Here is a 21,613-nt window from a genome sequence, read left to right on the forward strand (position 1 = left end):
TTTCATCCTCCAGAGATATGGTTTGTGTACTCAGCTGAATGCACCTGGATGTGCTTCTTCCCAGATGTCGGTTTTGAAAAATAGTTTTGGTGTGGGGGAATTGAATTAGGGCAGCTCAGACTGGGTTAGCAGCCACTGGCTGGCAGTAAGTGCAGGAGAGACTGGAATTGTTCTTATTGGCTTTGGCAGGGTGTCTGCAGAGACTGGCACTTCCCACAGGCTCCCAAATTCTGGCACAAAAAGCCACAGGTGGAGGAGAAATGGAGCTTGGGATACAAGGAGCTGGGGACTCCTCTGGGAAAATCTCTGCTCAGTGATGGCCACGGCTGTTTGCAGTGTCAGAAGAGGATTTCTCAGGCTGTCTCACCCTGCAGTGCAGTCTGCTCAGCCAGGCTGATGCCTTGGCACATCTCCTTTGGAATGTTTGCAAAATGGAGCTGTGGTATCATTGGCAATAAGGTTGGTAGTTCAGGTTCTTGTGTGGGTTCTGTTTCATTCCATCCTAAACCTGTCAGGAGCCAGAATTATCCATTCTGGAGGGAGATTAGTGAGGAGTAGAGCAAGAGAGAAACCTCTGTTTATTTTGGGTCTCTGCTAGAAGTAATTTTATGTCAAAATATATCAGCCTGCTGATGTTGGAGAGTTCAGTCACATGCCTTTTGAGGGGTTACAATTAAATGGAGGAGAACTGCATGATAAATCTTTGAATGTTTGTTCTCTTCTTCTGACTTTGCAGTTGCAACTTTTAGTTCTGTTTCATGTCATCAATAGTGAAGGCATTAAGGAAATTCACAGTTCAGATTTATAAGAGCTACAAATATTTGGTAAGAACACAACTCTTGGTTTCATGACTGTCTATTTAACAACTCAGAAGGTTCATGTTGGAATAGAATAATGGGAAGGGACCACACAGGTATGTGTCTGCTGTCTTGTGCAGTACTTCTCTTTAAATCCATGAGAAAGGTTTATTCTCTTTTATGAGCATTTTAAAGGGGGTTTTTAGAGTTGTGTTTTAAGTCTGCTTCACCAACTTATCCATAATTCTCTGTGACTTTTTTCTGTCAATTTATACACCACTTCTGCCCTGTATATTTAAACAGTCTGCAGCTTAATGTTGTTTGAGAGGTGCACAGATTGTTATTGTGCAGGGCAGGTGCCTTTACTTTTGAATTGTAGCATCATTATTGCCAGACTACCTTTTCTAGAGGTGGAGAGAACTTGCTTTTGAAAAGCCTTGCTTTTTGTGAGGAGAGGATTTGAAAGAATCCCACTTCAGTTAATTATTTATAGCCTGAAAAATAATGTAGCCTTACAATTGCTCTCCAAGCTTGGCACCACTCCCCACATAAGGAGCACCAAGAAAATGAAAGTTTCTCTGCAGCTCATGCTTTGACAGAGACACCCATTCTAAGTTCCAGCATTATTGCCATGTGTAGCATTATTTTATATTATTAAAATATTTATGGCTAGATGCTGGTTTTTCTTCAAAGCAATTGAATAAAAATTCAGTCAAAACCTGTCCCACTGGGGTAAGACAAACAACTGGCTAATTTGTTCTTCACACTTTATTTGAATAATATTCTTTTATTTTTACTCTTTTTGGTGGTTACTGCTGGCTTGGGGCAGATAATGAAAGCAAAAATTGTCTCAGTACTAGCAAGTGCTGAGGAATGCTGGAAGATGGAACATTCAAAAAAATGCCTAGCAACTTTTTTCCCTAGTATTTAAAAGAAAATGTGTGTTTCTCCTTTATCCAAAGCTTGTATAGTTTCTCATGAAGTTAGAAGCAGTCTGAGTTACAAAGGGACCAGACACTTGGCTGGAACTCAAATGCCCCTGATGACTGAAGGGCTTAGGTGACATCTTAAAAAAACCTTAAAAGTAAAAGAATAAATTTATAGGTTTTTTATCAACCTTTAACTAATTGTTTCTCTCTAATCAGCACTTAATCTTGATAATCTTTGTTATCTCTTAACATCCAAGAAATATTAATGTAAATAATTTCTTAAATCTCCTAACTCTCCATGTAGAGACTCTGCAGTTTCAGTTATTTTTGGAGAAGCCACAGCACCCCCAGTTAAGGGCTGAGATTCAGTAGCTGGGGGTCTTTGGCCCAGAGGAGAACTCCTGTAGAAACAGAGGATGAAGGGAATTCTGTGAAACTGTGGGGGCTTAGGAGGAGGAACCAGTGCATGTAGTGAGATAATACTTGTATTTGAAAGGGATTCAGAAAAAGTGAGATGGTGACACTTTATTTGGGAATAAAGTGAGATGGGAAGAGAGAGTGATCTGGTAGCACACTAAAGTATCCCACAGATATATTTCTGTCCTGCTGGGCACATTTAGAATCATGGATCTTGTGTCTGGTCTGTCCTGGAATGTGTCCAAAGAGCAAAGGTGCAATGGTGGTTTACAAAAATAAATCACAAAGTGTAGATAAACATTTCACTCTCCTCGTGGGAAAGGTGATGCTTCACCTTGTGGAGTTTCTTAGATGGCACCACAGAGGGAGGGAGGGAGGTGACCCTCTGGTGACCTACTGATGGCTCCAAGGGAAGATGAACATCTCTGGACACTCCAAGGGCTCTGAACCTTGCTGGAGAAATGAACAGCTTCTCTGGGCAGCACAAGCTCACGTCCCAGTGATGTCAAGGGCAAAACAAAAGCCTGTTTGTTTCCTTGCCTTTCCCATTTCAGGTATTTCTCAATATTGGTACCTTATAGCTGATTTTATATCTTGTATAAATTCAATCTTTATTTTTATCTTACTAAGTTATACATAGATAGTCAGAGAATTTAGTAATTAATGATTTGTCTAATAAATCGCAGTGTCCTGAGCTGTGTGACACCTGCTTGTCACTCAGGGTTGGGGTTTTTGTTATTCAGTCTTTTCTGAGGCTGGCAGTTTGAAGAAGTCCAGAAGTTCTCTTTGGGAACTACAATAAGCCTAAACTAAAAGGCTGCATGGAAATCAGTATCTTCAAGAAATTTTTGTATGCTCAAATTATTTTTCCACCAGTGAGGGCAATTAATTTCAAAGAAGACAGGAGACAGAAGACATGCAGCATTCTGTACCAATTAATGGCAACTTCCTCATATGTTTTGAAATATGTGAAGTCCTTTGAAAGTAATGTGTAAGCCAATTGCATAAGCAGATGAATATTGGCTTAAACTCACTTTCCCTGTACTTTCTGATCCTCTTCTAAGCATAAGAACGCAGAATGGCCCAAGTAATTGAGTATTTTACATGATTGTATCTCTGTAGCTGGAGAAGAAAAGAGCAGTCTCTGAAGTTGTTACATAATATGGAATATGGCCTGCCCTGTCTCAAGAACAAAGATGACCTTTTTTCTTTTTTGTACCCCTGGGATGATCTCCCAGGGCCTGTTAGTGAATATCAGCAATTTTATAGAAGTTACTTCCTTCCTTCATTACCATATGAGCACTGTGTTGCCTTAATGGCCCTGCAATGAGGTTATTTTCAGAAAACTGTGGTGGTTTTTATTTTAAAGAATAATTTCAATGTAAAAGGTCTCCTTGGGAATAGCTTCAGGTTTAATTTGGGTAAGTAGCAGTGTGATTCAAGCAAAATACTGCAATGCAAACCTGTGTAATTAAGAAGGCAAGTAAAACATGAAGCACGTAGGTGTGGTTGTGTCTCACTCCAGACATGACTGGACATGCATTTTTTCCAATGTTTTACAGAAAAAGTTAAACAAGAAACCAAATGAGTACCTTACCACAAAGCTGAGCCAGGCAGACAACCCAGAAGCTGTTAGAGAGGCTTGGGTTAGGGTTATTATATAATGTGTTAGCTGCATAAAATGAGGTGTGTGTTTCAGGTTTTGGTTGGTTAGTTTTTCTTGTAAAATAAAAAAATAAATAAATAAAAAAAAAGCCCCTAATTACTTACTAAACATCTTAAAAAATTGCTAGAACCCACAGAAATGTTGCCATGTGTAATCTGTCAAGATTGCTTTGTTATTCCCCTAAATCCAGAAAAAGAGTTCTGAGGCAGGAGTGTCTGGAGCCTGAGGGCATGTGTATCCTTGTATAATAGGAATCGACCCCATTCAGTGGGAACACCTTTCCTTTTTAAAAACAATGTTTCATATGTTGATAGAGATGTTTGTAATCCTGGTGGCACTTGTTTTGTGAAGAGCTTCCAGAAAATCACAGCATTCTCAGAGCTATTTCTGTTGCAATAATTAAGATTTTGTTAGCAGGCTAACCAGGCTTATTTTGCTGCCCTTTGCATGTCCCCAGGATGTCCCACAGGTTTGCACACCAGGCTGTTTCCCTCTTAGCCTGTCTGGGAACACTGGGGTGCCCAAACCTCTGGGGCCACCACTGAGGCAGGGCTTGGAGGCAGCAGCAGGGAAATCACCTGAACAAGGGCTACCTTTGGCTTTTTCCAGCTGCCAGCCCATGTCCACATCCTGCACATTTACATTCCTCAGTTTCTTTGCCACCAAAGAACCTGCTCCCCACACGCTGCTGTGAAATCCTGGATGGTGCTCTTCAACTCAGCAGAGTGCAAGCTCCTTTCTCTGTCTCCTCCCAAATCCCTGGGACCACATTACTGGTTTCCTGTTTTCATGCTTGGATGCTCTGTTCTTGCAGAGCATCTGTGCCTTGAGCTCACAACCTGCTAGGGCCAACCTAATGTCCTGGAACTCTCTGTCTGCAGCACAGGCAGGCAGAACTCTGGGATCATCTGGAAGGGCTAAGGGAGCTCCACTACTGCTCCTGTGTTCCAAATTCCCTTCTTCTCTACTGCCTTATTCATTCAGAATCAACTTATGAACAGTATTAGTTATCTTATTTTATTATAACCTTTATATATATATATATATATATATATATATATATATATATATATATATATATATAATTTTATATATTTATATATATATAAATTATTTGTAATTATTTCCTAAATATTACTAAAATATTTTAATGTTTGGTGTATTTAACAGTCTTGGAGGTCAAAACCTTGTACCAAGATGAGATCAAATAAAAGATACTTTTACCTTATGTGACTACAGTGCCATTTCAAAAAAGACAAATGGCCTTGATCTAGTAGTAAATGCTTTATGTTCATATTTTATAAATATAAGAAGGACATCTTTATTTTAAGGGAAATATTTAAGAAAATAATACTCTCCACGACTGAATTCCTGACACTGAGCTCTGCAGTCTAGGAAATCTTGGTTTAAGGTTTAAAATATTAGCAACTTCCTTTAAAACAAAAACAGAGCAGAACAAGTTACTTATTTTTTTTCTTCTTAATGAACATGCCTTGAAAACTGATAATGATCTAAATGGAAAATTTGATTTCAGTCCCTCCAGCTTCCCAGACTCTTGCTTTAATATGATAATGGTGCAGCCATAGTTTGGAGAGTCCTTTAGCAGGAACCACACAATAGATCACAAGATCCAGGTCTAGGAAGCCCTAAAGAACATCCAGCTCAATGGCTTTGTGTTGACTAATATGGGAGAAGAATTTGTTTATAAAACACACCATAATGATGTTGTCAAGATATGAGATCTCTCTTCCAATATCTTGGAAGTTCTTTAGGCTGTGTGATGGCACAGCATCCACCAAATGCTGGTTCTGTCCCTCAGCTCTCTGGAACTAGGACAGAAAATAACCTGCTTCCAACAGGTCCTTTGGTGGCACTTAGGGGAGGACTAGAACAAAGATGACACTACCAACCAGGATCTAAGAGGCTTTTCTGAACAGTTTCTGTAGCATAGTCCTGGAGCTGCTATTAAACCCAACAGCACTAATATGGAAAATACAGTGGAGGTGTGGGTTGTAATGCTTCTAATCATCACCTTTTCCCTGTGTGTGTTGTTAGATATGTACTGATGCTCCCACACACTCTGTATTGCAGTGACTAATCAGAAAAATAAGAGACTATAAGACTGCTCAGGTGATGCAAACTCTGAATCTCAGAGGCATAACAGATTATATTTCTCTGGCAGTCTAATTGATCAAGTTTGCTTTTATATGCATGTGATTCTGCTTTTTGTTTGCTTCCTGCTAGGATTGTAATTCCCTAACATGTATCTACACTCATTATTCCTGTTCGCTCTGTCCAGGAGGAAGTGTTGGTACCCTGGCTTCTTAGCAAGACAATCTATTTGAATGAAATCCTAGCTTAGAGATGAGGAAAATGAATGTCTGCAGATAGCCTTGAATATTTTGGCAGTAGAGCAGCCCAAAGAAGCGTCCTTTTGGCACACAGTCATCATCCTCAGGAGTTCAGATGGTCAGATGACATGGCACCACCAAATATTTTGATAATCATGTTTGGGAAATTGTTGAAAACTGTTTGAAGCCCAGTTTGTGTTTGGGAAGACCTGTTGTAACACAGTGCTGTTGCATCAATACTCACCCATTTTTCTGAGGATGGTTTATGTTTGGGAGGTTTTTTGGGAGCAAGTTTTAATTTCAGAATAAAGATATCATTTCATGTCAGTGGGGTTTAATGCTTGGGGAGCAGAGGTTTGGCTTTTCCCATCCTGGTGCATTTTCCAAACAGCCAAGAACAGGAGTTTATCTTATCTTGTCCCATGGTGGTTTTAGGGTTCAGAGGCTCCTGGATTGCAGTGACTGAGCAACCAAGGGACACCCACACCCCTGAAGGAGCCAAGCCAGGGCACTCTGGAATTCTTTACCTTTTATGGGCTTTTAACTGGTTTTTCTTTTTCTAATTAAAAAAAAAAAAAAAAGGAAGGAAAAACAAGAGCTAAATAATCCCTGATTTAGTTATTCAAAGAAATTTCAACTCTCATCTTCATTCTACTTATATTGTAAGTATTTAATGAATCCAGCCCTTGGGCTGGTGCTAAGTAGTTAAAGGAATATTCCTTATTCTGCCAGAGTCCAGGGATAATGTGTTAGAATCTCCCTCAAAAATACACATTAGCATATGCACAAATAATTGATGCAGACAATGCTATTTGGGAAACTTTTATCTGCATATTATTAGAGTATCAGGATTCCCTGTTTATGTTACATTATAATTGAAATTCAACCAACTGGGACATAAGTGACATCCCTTGAAGAGACCCACACCTGAGGAGGATGCATAGTTGCCTGTAGATTGTGGATTGTAGATTGTAATTCTAAAATTTTTGGAGTTTTATCCTTTCATCTTTATCCATGTGTTTCCACAGGGTTTTCTTTCATGGAGAATTCCCTATGCTTTCCATTAAGCAACCTGCCCAAGATTCAGTATGAAAAGCTGTCTTTGGAAAGATTTGGGGGTTTGCAATGAATTTTTTGGTTTTGCCCATTACTCTGCTAACCAGACTCCAAGATTTTTTTTCAAGCTTAAAAGTGGAGCCCACTGCTACAAAACAATTCAAAAACTTAATAAAAGTCCCTACTGGATATCATCTAAATATGAAAAATATTTCAGATGCAAATTAAAACCATTCTAACAGTTGCTAGTTGCTATTAATCAATCCTAAACAAACACTGTGGGTAGACTGGTTAGTGTAATGAATGTAATTTGTTGGAAAATTATTTTTATTGGGCCCTATTTTCTCCATAAGATCAATTTAAAAGGAAGAAGGAAGTTTCTGCAGTGAAAGGACTTTCAACAGTTTTAAGCAAAACTATTGTGATAAAGCTTTGTTTTAGTCATGCACAAATATATTTTATTAGTCTCATCTCTGATCAAGTAGTTGAAATTTAATTTAATTTTTCTGTCTTCAGTAAATGCAGCTGAAAAAGAACAAAATCAAATAGAGAGGTATAGTTCTGGGAACACAGGAGATGGCTCTGTTTTAAGGAAGTGAATCATCATCCAAGGCATTTGTCTTCAAATTGTGTAAATTTAAAGTACATGGCTTAGCAATAAAAGCTGCTACTGCACTTTGAAGAGCTTGGATTGCTCAGTTCTGCTCTTTTTGACCCCAGGGTTGCTCTCCCTTGCAGCTGCTCTGTTCTGCTCTGCAATCTCCTGTTGCAGCCCTGGCTGGGTTGGTTCCTGCTGTTATATATTGCACCTCAGGGCAGGGAACCCTTCCCCCAGCCCCTCTGTCACCTCCTGCAAGTTCCCAGGCTGGTTTCCAGTCCTTTCAAATGGGAGAGATTGGCCAATCTTTGTACAGTAAATAAACCATGGGTGGTATTTTTAATCAGATCCTTTGCCTGTACTTGATGTGTAGTTCCAGTGTTTCTCATCCTCTCTAACTGGGATGAGTGCCCTGGGACACTGGGCAGCACCAGCCATGCTGCAGTGGCAGCAGGGCAGTGCAGCAGCACTGGGACAAGAAATCAGGGAAAGGAGCAGGCTGAGAGCCCCAGGACACTGCAGTGTCTCAGTGCACATCTCATGGAGCAGGGCAGGAAGGTCCTTCTGGCCTGAGGGACCAGGCTCAGGTGATTGTGGGGAGGCAATCTGTGGGATGCAGAGGAGGAGGGAAAAGCTGCACAGATCCCTGCAGGCAAAGGATGGGAGATTTCATCTGCTAGAGCAGAGCTGAGGTCAGCAGGGTGGCAGCAGTGCTTAGTGAGGAGCTGAAACAGATCTTTTTTTTTTTTCTTTTCTTTTTCTTTTTTTTTTTTTTTTTTTTTTTTTTTTTTTTTTTTTTGTCTTTGATAACTGTGCTCTGGACTAGCTCAGTTTCCAAGCAATGATTGCTCATTCCAGATCACAGCACCATAGAAGAATCCCAGAATATTCTGGGTTAGAAGGGACTCACAGGGATCATGGGGTTCAACTCTTTAGGGAATGGCCCATACAGGTATTAAACCCACAAGCTGGGCATTATTAGCACCATGCTCTGACCAGCTGAGCTCAACTCAGAGTGCTTTCTGACCTCATTGATTATTGTTATTCATCATTCATTTGTAAATATGCTTTGAAGATAAACATAAAGTTAATATTACAGGAAAAGGTAATACTACTGGAAAAGTAGTATTAATTACACAACTGTGTTTGAACACAGACTTCAGCAGAAGTTAAATTAATTACAGTGGAGTGTTCATATCAACCAGAGACAGTAGCAGGAATTCTGGAGAGGATTTATGGCACAAAACCAGCCAAACAACAAAACCCAGCAGCAGAAAAACCATTTCAGAGAATGAAAAGTTTTCTTTTTTTGGAATATTGCTGGAAAATCAGCACAATGTTAAAAAAAAAAAAGGTAAAAAAAAAAAAAACTAGGATGACAAAGAACATACTCCATGAAAACCAACCTACTTTTTCATCCTACCATGAACCATTATTTTATTGCTTTTATCTATGCATGGAAAAGTCTTGAATGAAATAATACTGAAATTGTTGTGTTTGTCTAACTTGTAACAAATCTTAAAATCGCAAAGAGCAGCTGCAGTTACTCTCTCCTTGTGCTACAAAATTGTTCTGTATTATTCTACCTGGAAGTCTGCTGCTTTTATAGTTGTGCATCCTTTTAGGTAAATCTTGTGACTGTAAAGGAAATGGTAGGACAGGCTAAAAGAGCCCAGCATGTTTTCAGTCAGAAATCCCAGGCTGGCAGTGAGATGCTGAAGCAGGATGCTGTTCAGTCAGCTATAAAACACAAGGAGACAGAACCAATGAAGGTAAAAATGGAAAATTAAAATCTCAGACCCACCAAGAGTAGATGAATGTTACTGTAAGTGAATTATCAGCACCATGTGCTCATTGGCAGGCTCCAAGTCTGTATGGATTGGGAGCTATTCCCCATTTCACACGTGATGGATACTCGAGGTTGTTGCATAGCAGCCTGTCCTAATGTTTATGTATTTGTGCCTTTCCAGCTCCAAACACTACATTTTAGGACTGCACATGCATTGGCAGGGACATCTATTTCTGGAGAGAAACAGAACTGCTGCATTACCAATTCACTTGAAATTCTGCTTATTTTTCCTTTCAGACTGGTATTGTTTAGTATTTGCATAACATGATCAAGATGTTTGTCTCAACCTCAACATATGCCACAGTTCCCAAAGTTTAATGGGGTTTTCTGAGGAACTGTGGCTTCAAGCCACTGTGGTTCTTTGTGGCATCACTGAGCTTCTTCCATACTTGTTTTCATGTTGCTCTTTAGCTCATGACAAGGAGCAGCTGTGATGACTCAATGATTCTGTGCAGACAGTATTTTTGGAGACATTCTCAATAGCAGACTTGAGGTACAACATAAATATTGATGATTTTAACAATAGATTAAAATAGGTGATTGGTTAGTTTTCCTCTAATTACAATCAAGATGACAAATTTCTCACTTTTCCTCCAGAAAGGTGTTTGTACTTATTTCTGAACAAAAAAAAACCTCAACCACAACAGAACTCTTTGGCCCAATGGAATTCTTGGTCACCCTCTGTGTGTTATCTTTACAATTTCTGTTTCTAACATGCAATGAAGTTTGAAATTTCTGGCTTATCCTAAAAGAGACTTCAGAATTAAATCCAATCTATGATTGCTGCAAGCACCACAAGAATGCTGAGTTGTTTTAATCAGTTTCTTTGCCCCATGCAGAAAGCCATGTGTTAATCAAACAGGAACCATCATTAGTGTGGGGTCACAGGTTGTGAGGATGCTGCAGAGCCCCCTTACCTCCCCCTGCTCGTGAGGGTGAGCAAAATGAGCATGTCCATGTGGTTTTGTGCTTGCTCTCAGGCTCTGTGCTGGTAAAGTGCTCTATTAATGAGGGTAAATGCTACTGAAGTGCCTACATTAAATAAATATCCCCCTGAGTCCTTCCAGAAGTGCATCTGCATGAGGATTGCCTACCCTGCAGCCACTGAAATCCTTCTACTAGATTAGATCAAAATGTAGCTTCATTCCATGTTATTTCTGTTGTTTTTCCAGGGCATTTGCCTCATCCTTGTGCTGCTGCTCTATTTGAAGTTACTACGGCAACCTGTCACCATCTGCTATTATAAAGTGTGCTGGGCTTAGTTGCTAGGTGTTGAAGTTTGTCATCTTACTCATATGATCCTGATGTTCCTCAGCTGTTTCTTTTCCTGAACATGTTGCATCCACAGCTAATCTGCACTTTTTCAGCAGTGCAAGAGATTCCACCTCTTCCTGCTTGACCTTAGGAAAGCCTGTTTGTTTTACAGAATAAGTCTGCAATTCCTTTTGGTGTACTTTGTATAGATTCAAGTAAAATAGCATCTCTTTCACCTTACCCACTACCTTGCAGTGTTTATACTAAAGCCAGCATTTATTTAATTTATATATGGTACTAATTATGGGGGGTTTTAAGTGGACAGAGAATTTAAATGTTTCCTGGACGTTTCATTTGTATCTGACACCTATTTACTCATGTTCCTGCTCCTTACAGCAGTGCAGTGTTCATCAATTGCCTTATTTCTTTACACATTTTTTAAAGTCTGATAGGAAATTTTATAATTTAAAAAACAGAATTCAGTGCTGTTGCTGTTTTGGATTCTTTTGTGTTCATAAGGAAATTCATGTAGTGAAGTTGGGAAATATTTCATTAGAGCTCTTTACAGTCATGCAGAGTTGTTTCTGGGTTTTTTTCTGTTCATATTGTCTCAGCATTAAAGTGTTTACTTTGATACATTTATTTTTTATACATTTGACCTAGTTCTAATCAATGTTTTCTGCTGTAATTCACTGGCTAAATCCTAACAAGCTTGAGCACAGCTAAAATGATTTGCTAGGATTCTACCTGAACTTCACCTTGTCTGCCACAAGCTTTTCTTCCTATTCTCTTCTAACCTACTCTAACTATTGAATCCCTATGAACAACATTTGACTTAATGAAATCAGTTTTTTAATAGACTCTAGTGTGATTCTGAATTTCTTCTGCCCATCCTGTGAACACAGAGGCTGTGGCCAGGCACAAGAGCTGGTTTTGTACAGAACTTACTGTTCACAGGCAGTTCATGCTCTTTGCACACTCCAAGAGGCACTTAAACCCCAGAGGAGAATTTCAGTGGATGCAGAGAGGTGTTTGCAGGTTTGATCAGAGCTGTGGAGAGCCCTGAGTTACCCTTCAGTCCTGCCAGGGAGAGTGGCAGTGCTGGGGGTGCACTTCAGAGATCTGAGGCTGCCTCTGAGAAGTGAATATTCATTGCTGCCATTTGGGGATTAGGAGGGAGGGGCAAGCTTTAAACCTATAAAGATGCTAGCAGATGATTTCTGATAGTTGAGATTGCTGGCAAGAAAATGATTTAAGATCAAACAGTATTTGTATTTCCCTGCTTTACAGTTCCATGGAAAGGATGGAGGAAGTTTTTGCTGCAGACCATCTTTACTGACACCTTTTTTATTACCATTCAGTCCAAGTGATGTGAATTTGACAGGTTTGATGCAAGGTCCTGGCTAGCAAGATCTTTGCCTATGGCTTTTTTCAAGGCATATCATCTGTTAAATTTAAAATCACCATACCCACTCACTAAGGCATTTGTGCTGTACCACAATCACAGACATAGCCAGACACATTTTTTGAAGTTGGTTTTAACAAAAGAAATAACCTTCTTAAAGTCTTTTTGCCCTTAAGCATCATAATACATCTATACAATGCTTGTGAAGAAATGCTGCTTATTTCAAGCAGTGATTATTTAATTGAGCCTAGGAAGGCATTCAGTGGTGAATGTGTAACTACTAAAAATACGAGCTGCTTGTCGTGTCAATTCTCTAACTTCTGCTGCTAATCTTTTTTCAAAATCAAGACATGAGAAGAAAACCCCCACACAATTTCAGGACCAAAAATCCTTTGCAATTCATTATTCCTCTCAGCTATGCATTTAACACCACAGCAAAGATTTTTCTGCTCCAGAACTGTAAAAGTGAAGTACTACTGCAGGAAATCCAGCATTTCTTTTAGAAGAGCATCAGTACCCGAGAACACACGATTTCTTACCTGAAAGCTTTTGGTTTACCTGCAGAAAATGAGTCTTCTTAGCCTTAAAAAGTAGGCAAGGCTCTCACTAGCACTAAGGTCACTCCACAAGAAGGTACGACAGGTCCTTTAGGTTGTAATTTCACTCTTTGTATGCAAGAGGTGTGCTGGGTCTGCTCGCGTAGGAATAAATAAATAAAGCCCAGCAGCTCGGAGCGGAGAGCAGCTCGTGGAGGGAAGCACAAGACCTCTAGTGGCCACAGGCAGAGCTGAGCAGGGACTGCTCCTGCTCTGGAATGGGGACAAAATGGTTGGGTGCCACTCTGATGTGGGGACACAGCGAGCCCGAGTGGCACCGAGCGGCACCAGCCCCTGGCCAGGGCACTGAAGGAATCAGGGACATTTAGGAAATTATTCTGCCTGCTCAGCAATTTTGTTGTTAAAATGAAATCAAAGCATTGAAAGCAGGCTTGTTTCTAAGCCAAGATTTAAAACTTCAGCAAATTAAAAGGAATCAATGAGGAGGAATCTTAAAGGAAAAGTGCAAATTATTAAACTCACTATTGTTGCTTGGGAAAGAAATGTCTTTGTGACTTTCTGTAACTTATGTGATTTCCAGCTCTGAGTTTTCACTGTATCTTTCAGCATTTTGACTTTAGGAATTGAGAAAGACTAAATACTTCCTTTTGAGGAAGTTTGAAAGAAGTTTTGAGATGTCAAGGTCATCATGTTCTATAGAAGTTTGAGTTCTCTAATAGCTGTTTAAACACCTGCAGAATGTGAAAATTTGAATGTCTTGCACTATTTCTTCCTGTGAATAATAGAATTATTGGAAATTTTTGATTCTAACATATTTTCTCCCCATGAATTCCTAATAGAAGAATTCTAGTGGACATCACATGCCTTTTAGGAGTCTTAAGGTGATTGTGAGTTGTGCTTTATATAAGAAGTTTTCTTGTCACAATGTGTGTTTCCATGTGGTGTCTCATTAATGATGCAGCTTTCTCACAAGAGCCTGTCCCTTGCCAATGCAGCTTTTGAATAATCCTTTTGGAGTTCTTAGTTTGTTTCTTTCATCTGGGCTGGCAAAAGCTTGAGTATTATTTATTTTTACATACATAAAGGGATTTTTCAGGCATTTCACATACTTCAACTTTAGAAAGAGTACAGTCCAAGATCTTCAGTAATCCACATGTGTTGATTCTGGTTTCTTTCAGAGTCATTTTGTGGCGTGCATGACAGCGATCCTGAACCAGATGAGTGACCAGCATTATTCAGTGTACATTGAAACCTTCCAGACAAGTTCTGAACTAGTGGTGAGTACTAAGGGGTCACAGAGTTGATAGTTACAGTATTTGATTTCCTGTGAAAAATCAGTAGATGTTTTTGGAGTTTCTTGTCTGACTCTTCCTACAATGAATTCTGTTACTGTACATTTTTTGCCTCTGTGTTATTGCACTGCCTCCCTCTTCTAATGGTGGCACTGGACAACGTTGTAATCAGAAGTTTGGAAGGAAACAAGTTTCTCTGAGGTGGTGATGTAATGATCCAGAATAAGTAATGAGATCTTTGTGCTATACTCTTTTGAGAAAGGGGGAAGGAAAAAGAATAAACTCACAACAAAACAACAGCAGAACTTATCCTCAACTAATTGAACATTCCCTCCACACTTCACACACGGTGATCAATTTCCATTTTCACTATTGAGTCTACTCCTGGTGCAAATAACATTGTAAGTTAAATGCAATAAATGCCCTATTCTTGTAGTGCATCCTTTTATTGCAATTTTTTCTGCCATAATTCAATGGCACCAGCAAGTTTCCATAGTCCTATGTGTGTCCTTTCATGTGGCTGCTGGAGCTGTCAGGTAATGCAGGGTAGTTGGCACAGGTTTGGATTACATCTACTATTAGTCCCTGGAGGCAATATCTGCCTTGTCAAGAACTGATCACTTTCCTTCCTTCCTTAAAGTCAGGGTGGTGCCATAATTGAAATTTTAAATATGGACTAAATGGAGTTAAAAAGGAAAAAAAATCCTGTATTTTTCAAGCCTATTCATTCTTATGCATAGTGAGATTAATTCATAAAAAATATCAAATTTTACTCATAAGTACTACAACTTTTTCTTCCCATTCATTTCTGCCTTCTATTTTCTGAAGAGCCCTGTATGATGACTTTAATGTAATGGCTTTTAGCTTCCATTTGAAATCTGAGACTGCTCTTCTACAGGGCTTTGGCTCCAATCTCAGATTTACTGAGATACAACCAGGAGTTCTTCTCTTGACTTCACTGAGAGCAAAGTGGAATCCCCCATCTTGGCTCCTTAATCCCACAGAAGCACTTCCAAGGGTGTGTTCCACAGCCCCAGCCTGACTGTGTTTTGTTGTTCCAGGACTTCTTGATGGAAACATTCATCATGTTCAAAGATCTCATTGGGAAGAACGTGTACCCCTCAGACTGGATGGCCATGAGCATGGTGCAGAACAGGTAAGGAGGGGAGGAGCACAGAGCTCCTCTCTCTGTGCTGCTGGACAGTGACTCCTTTCATACCCTACAAAACATTTTTCAGGATAACTTTCTCGTTCCAGCCTGGGGAATGCCAAGAAGGTTATCTGAAACAATCCATTAAATAGCTTCTTGCCTGTGCTTTAAGTCCACTTAAAATGGAAAGGGAAAATTATTTACTTTTTTATCTATTTGGATGTAACCTTTACTGCTGAACTTATTCTGGCTTCTTGTTTTCAAAGAAACACTTTGAGTTCAGATGCTGGATTGTGTTATGAAGTGAATACATTTTTTAAGCAAGATTTCTGTTGGCAGTCACCTGTATTGTCTTTATTTTGGTTTTGTCGAGATGTTAGTAACACTGGGTTTTCTAGAAGTTGCAGAGGGACAGGTCTAAGAGTTGAGTGTCAAAATTGCAAAGGTTTGAATGAACTTAGTCCACAGATGCTGTTTATTTGAAAGGTCACAGTTACACAATTCTTCCACTTTTATAATATATAAAAAGAGAGGTCTGAGGATACTCAAAGTTGATCATCTCCTGAGAGTGCTCAGTCTTGAGGAAAAGATTTGTCAATAAAATTTACAGTTTTGTGATATCAGATTTTGATATTGGATGCATTTTAATCTAGGATTTGAATGGATGAAAAGGTTGGTTGGGGATTTTTTTTTTTTTTTTTTTTTTTTTTTTTTTTTTTTTTTTTTTTTGCATTCCATGATTCAAAAGTGAAGATTCAAAAGTGAAGATTATGTTCCAGATGGTTCCAGGCTCCAAACCTCACTTTGTCACTCATGGGCATTACTGACCATGCAGAGGGATCCCTGACCCCTCCTCTGAGGTGGGCAGGTACAGATGTGCTGGTGGAGGTGTAAATTCAGGTAATATTTTGTACATTACAGGAGTTTCATCCCTCTTGGGTTTTTTGTCTGAGCCAGTCTTTGGCCTCTCAGGTAAACTCTAACTCCTTGCACTTTCTTATGCTGCTGCTGCTGTGATTGCAATTAGTTTTGATGTAGCAAGGGTTACTCTAAAAAATAACAGTTTAGTACCAAACGACCTACAAATCACCTGGCAATGTCAGCACATCAAACATTTCACGTGTAAAACTGGTTCTCTTATCTAGAAAATGCTGTTGACACCTGCATTATCCACAAGAATAGGATTGGTTTATTCTGTGAGGGTGGGAAGTGTCTGTCCCTGGCCAAAGAATGTCTTTGGGGTTTGGGGCTTCACCTGATGGTGTCTGTATTGTGTCAGGTCCTGGCAGGAAAAATTGCTTTGGGGGACAGTGTTTGTGCTCATGTGCCTCTTAATGGCACTGAACTCTGTGGACAAGTTGTTCCAGCAGGTTTTGTTGCTCTAAGTTTTATCCTGTGTAAAGAAATAAGTCAGCATTAAAAAAAATATTGTTTAGAAGCTATTAAATAGTTATCCTGTAAACACATTGCTTACCTAAAATGACTTGGCACTGTTTATACTCCTTGATTATGTTGCTGTTCTCTGGAATGCATAAGGAAATGAGTTATTGATCTTACTTTATGTCTTAATTTTATGTTATATCAACAACTTGGAGGGAGGATTTTTATCAGTCTTTATAGAAATTTGGTTTTGTTTTTTTCTTTGTTTGGGTTTTAGAGTGGTTTTTTTTTTTTTTTTTTTGAGGGAATGGATGTTCTACAAAATAAATTGAAGACTAATTTAGTTTTCTAGATTTGTCTTGTTAACATTGTTTACCACAAACCAGAGGAGTAGCTGAGAAAAAATCACAGGGGATCAGGCTTAGGTCTTTTGTAATAACACTGAGAGAAGAAAAGACAATTAAAACTCCAAGAACCCAAACACAGAAAATAGCAGCACAGTGCAAGCTTTGCATTTTCTATTGCCCTGTTAAGAACAGGAGGCTCCATGCAGGGTTTTACTCCCTGGAGGAGGCGTTTCAGCCTCGAGTCTCCCCTTTCTGCATTTGCAAAGATCTTGGTGAGGGCTGAGGGGCACATCTGTGGTGTCACCTGGGCAGTGGCAGGGTGCAGCTGGTGGCACTTGTGCCCTTAGGGAGTGCAGCACAGCCTGGCAGCTCCCCTGCATGATCCTGTGTGTTTTATGGCTTGCAAGGAAAGTGGGAATTGGAGGAATTTTGCTGTAGGAGGGTCTGCAGCACAGAGATGTGAAATCTGTACATTTGCAGAGAGCAGAGGAAGAGCATCACCAGCACTGCAGGTCTGGTCCTGTTTGCTGAGCAGGACAATTCCTGATATCTGGAAGTAAAACCAGGCAGTTCCTGAATAATATCAGGGAGATTTCAGCTAAAAGTTTGGTGTCTGGCATAGATGGGGGCACACAATGAGAGAATGATTCTTACAGGGTCCATTCTTGTCCAGGAGAAATTCTGGTGGGGGAGTTGAAAGAATTGGAGTAGAAGCTTAACTGACTCAACTTACTTATAGAGCTTTGTCTGTGTCAGGATGGAAATATTTAAATAAAATTACTTTAAATCACTATGATAAACAAAGTGCTCTTTGCTTCCCAAGCATGCTCAGCCCAAAGCACTTCTGAGGGAGGCAGAGGCTTGTGTGTGACTGGCAGTATTCAATGAACACCAGGGAAAGAAATAATGAAATCATTAAATACTTTTTATTTTTGTTGTTTTCTCCCCCTTCCACTAACAGCAAGATGGAAAGAAGACTTTTTTATGGCGTGCTAGGTAGGGCAGAACACTTTGGGAAACAGTAACATCATCATTGAGGTCATGAGGATATAATATCTGAGTTGTTTTTGTGATCCTCCATGGTGGATTTAATTAACTTTTGTTCTAATTAAAGTTGCTTACTGTGTTCTTCTTATTATTTGCTACTGCTTGTATATGTGCACTTTATTCCACTCATGACACTTAGATATTGGCTATTAACTTATTAAAAGCACTAATTCCTAAGTACATGGCATTTGTGGGGAAATGCTTGGCTGATTTAGACAATACCATATAGTCTGTTTATCTTCCAGCTGTTCATAATTTTAATTTAGAGAGATATAATTTCTCCCAGGAAATTCAGGTACTTTATTGTCACCATGAAGTGCATGGGGAGTGAGATGTGCTGAGTACAAGGAACAGTTAGCAGGGTTAGCAACTGCAGGGAAAGTGTTCACATCCCTCCCCTGTCCTCTGGGCTTTGAAATGGTAATTCCTCCCAGAGAGTCTGAAAGAATTTGATCTTATCATAATCAGTGCCTAGGATCAGTTTGGTTGGTGTCCAGTCTGGAGTGGCTTAGTGAGCACTTTGATTGTTTGCATGTCCATTTGGGTTGGTTTTTGAGCCTTGCCCACGTTATTTAAGGTATTTAAAAATGAATGGAAACAGGGTTTCACCAGCATATTTCAAGGTCAGATCCTCCTCTCTGAAAAAAGTCCTGCAAGATAACACTGAAGAGTATTTTCTAACACCAGTAGTTTGGCTTTTTCTAAAATACAATTTCATTACCTGTGTATCTGAGTGTTTTCAGACATCTGTCAGAGTCAAGTCTTCCCCAGTGCTTTTCAAGTCTAACTTGAAAGGTTTAGCACTGCAGGTATTTGGCAAAAGAGCTGGAATTGTTGTCAATTTTCTTTCATTATACATACTAAAAATAGCTGCTTACTTGCTGATGAACTGCTTTGGAACAGCCTCCAGACGTGGCTCTCATGGAGCTCACCCTTGGAGCACTGTTATTAATTCAGGCAAAGCTCCCTGTGCCTCCCCATCAGTGTCACCTGCAGCCCCAGGCACTCAGCATCCTCAGCCTGCCAGGGCTGGGCTCTCTCAGTTACCTGCTCCTGGCCAGGAGGCAAAGAGAAGCAGAAAAAATTCCTCCTTGGTGCCCAGAGAGGGATTGCTGGGACTTCTGCTCAGGAGAGGACACTAGGGATTCCAGGCCTGGGTTTTGTTGGGGGTTTTTTGTGTTTTTCTTTTCATAGATGACCAGAGATGGGCTCTGTGGCTCCTGAAAAACTTCTTTTCCACTTATGTATGCATGGTCCTGGACACAACCTTGGAATAAGTGTTCAAGGCTTGGAGCAACCTGCCCCAAGGGAAGGTGTTTCTGCCATGGCAGGGGGTGGAATGAAATGAGCTTTAAGGCCCCTCCAACCCAAACCAATCTGGGATTCAATGAACTCAAACTGAGAGGGAGAAAAAACTCAGATTAATTAAAATATTTGAGATGCTTCTCAGCCTTCCATTTATCCTGTTGGTGGGAATAAAACTTATATATTTTAAAAACAAACAAAAAAAACAACCCATACCAACCCCCAAATGAATAGTTTAGGTTAGTTTTACCCTGGAAGCTGATTCATTTATGTAACTAAGGTGGGATGACAGTGTTATGGTTTATTTTGTGCAAATAAGGCAGAATTTAGAAGGCTGATCTGCTACATACCAGTAATTCTTTTTTTTGATCTTGTTTTCCTCTGCAACTTTTGACTGATTTAAACATTTTCTTACAGAAATCTGTTGTTTTTATAAGGGCTTGAATTTTCAGGGGAGCAGAATACATTTATACACAGGTTTATGGCATATTGCAGGACTTTTTAATTTTAATGTATGAAAAAATATTTTAAGCAACAAGTATAAATGTCTAACAAAAATATTCTTTTATGCACAGTTGCAGAAAAGGGTAAACAACATGTGCAAAGGGTATTATAACATGTGCAAATAAATGTTCCTGTTTAGTCATTGATTTAATTGTGTACAGTGACAGGATGTGTCCTTGGACAGTTTGGCTTTGTTATGAGACTGAAAACGTCCTTGTTGAAATGGAGTTTCCCTGTTAATATAAAGTTCCTTTCAGAAGGAAATTTATTTCTTTGTTGTTTCCCATGCTGGGGTATTTGGTTCATAATGCCTCAGTATTTTGTATCTCCTGTCCATTAAATCCAGCTTCTTCTGTTTCCTCATTGTCTTTCTCAGTCTCTACAAAAGTCAGTGTTTGTGATCAGGGAAATGACAGTACACAGTCCTGGGGCAGGGGTGAGGCAGGTGAGAGCAGAAGCAGTAGTTTTGCCTTCCCTGTGCTTTGCTCCCATGGAGAATTTCACTGCCAGCTGGGGCTGATCCCTCCATGCTCTGTTGGCAGCTCCCAGCCTGCCACAGAGTCACTTCCACCTGCCTGTGCCAATGTCACCCTGCCTTGCCATCACCTGCATGCTCCTAGCACAAAGATGCTTATTGTGCACCAGCTCTGTGTGTTGCTGCTTGTTCTCTGTGTCCTGGAATTATCTGCTTACCAGGAATTAAACACTTCATTACGTGCTGGCTGCAGCAGATCCTCTGCTCAGCAAGGGAGGCAGCTGCCCATGGTGGTCATGGAACAGAGTGGGTGCCTGCTGGGTTCAACTGCAGACATTTATTTCATCTTTTATCTAAAAGCAGAGAGAAAACATGCAGGGAGATGTCCCATTCCCACTCCCACTGCAGAGTGTCTCATCTTTCCTGATATCAGCTTCTGGGATGCTCACACTCCCAGCCTAAGGGCTCTCTGAATTAAAAGAAAAGTCCTCAGTGGAGAGAGCAACTCAACACAAAAACAAAAACAAAAACAAATACACAACAAACAACAAACAAAAAAAAACCCATAACAAAAATCTATCTATATTTTATAATAATATGTAATCATTATATATTATATAATAATATATATTAATGATAATATATATATAAAACACACATATATATATCTGTCTTGGTAATTTGATGTTCTCAGGAAGTCAGTGAAATAAACTCTTACTTTCCTGGATACAGCTTGGACTTGCAGATAGAAACCCCTAAGGTTCTTTGCTATGTGGCCTGCTATAAAAAGCTTTCAAGTATTTTAATTTTAAAAAAACATCTGGGGATTAAGACAACGAGGAGTATTTTGCCCTCTGTAGAATATGTGTGCAAATGAGTAAAAGGCATTGAAGAGATTACCCCCACAAACTGTTTTTTCTCACTACAGAAAAGACTAAAAATTCAATACTCATCATTTTTATTAGGTGTAAGTGCAATTGAGCAATCCTTCTGTGCTCCCCATTCTGAGTAACTTTGACCAGAATTCATCTAATTAGAGATTTTCAGGGAATAAAATATATGCAATATCCTTGCAATTAACATTATTTTGAAGAGTTAATTTTCATATTTTTTTACCAGAAGCATCACAAAATAACCCTGCTGGTGTATTATGTATTTGCTGCATAATCATCTCTTTTAAAATTCATAGTCTGCTGGTTCAATGCAACAAAAATCAGTGGAAGAACTGAGAAGT

The 21,613-nt window shown here is 39.5% G+C and overlaps 2 protein-coding genes across 3 annotated transcripts in view; one reads left to right on the forward strand and one right to left on the reverse strand.

Annotated features, from left to right (window-relative positions):
• INSYN2B (inhibitory synaptic factor family member 2B) overlaps window positions 1–13,051 on the reverse strand; it is a 30,136-nt gene extending 17,085 nt beyond the window's left edge. The window contains exon 1 of the mRNA XM_059860325.1: window positions 12,862–13,051. The gene's annotated coding sequence lies outside the window, so the exon portion shown is untranslated. The remainder of the gene's footprint in view (window positions 1–12,861) is intronic.
• The window catches only part of DOCK2 (dedicator of cytokinesis 2), a 160,518-nt gene that overhangs the window by 85,468 nt on the left and 53,437 nt on the right, over window positions 1–21,613 (forward strand). For both annotated transcript variants that reach the window (XM_059859952.1, XM_059859953.1), the window contains 2 exons: window positions 14,058–14,156; window positions 15,233–15,327. In XM_059859952.1, the coding sequence (XP_059715935.1) occupies window positions 14,058–14,156; window positions 15,233–15,327 (194 nt within the window). The remainder of the gene's footprint in view (window positions 1–14,057; window positions 14,157–15,232; window positions 15,328–21,613) is intronic.

This window comes from Haemorhous mexicanus, chromosome 15 (genome assembly GCF_027477595.1).
Source record: "Haemorhous mexicanus isolate bHaeMex1 chromosome 15, bHaeMex1.pri, whole genome shotgun sequence".
Taxonomy (NCBI): domain Eukaryota; kingdom Metazoa; phylum Chordata; class Aves; order Passeriformes; family Fringillidae; genus Haemorhous; species Haemorhous mexicanus.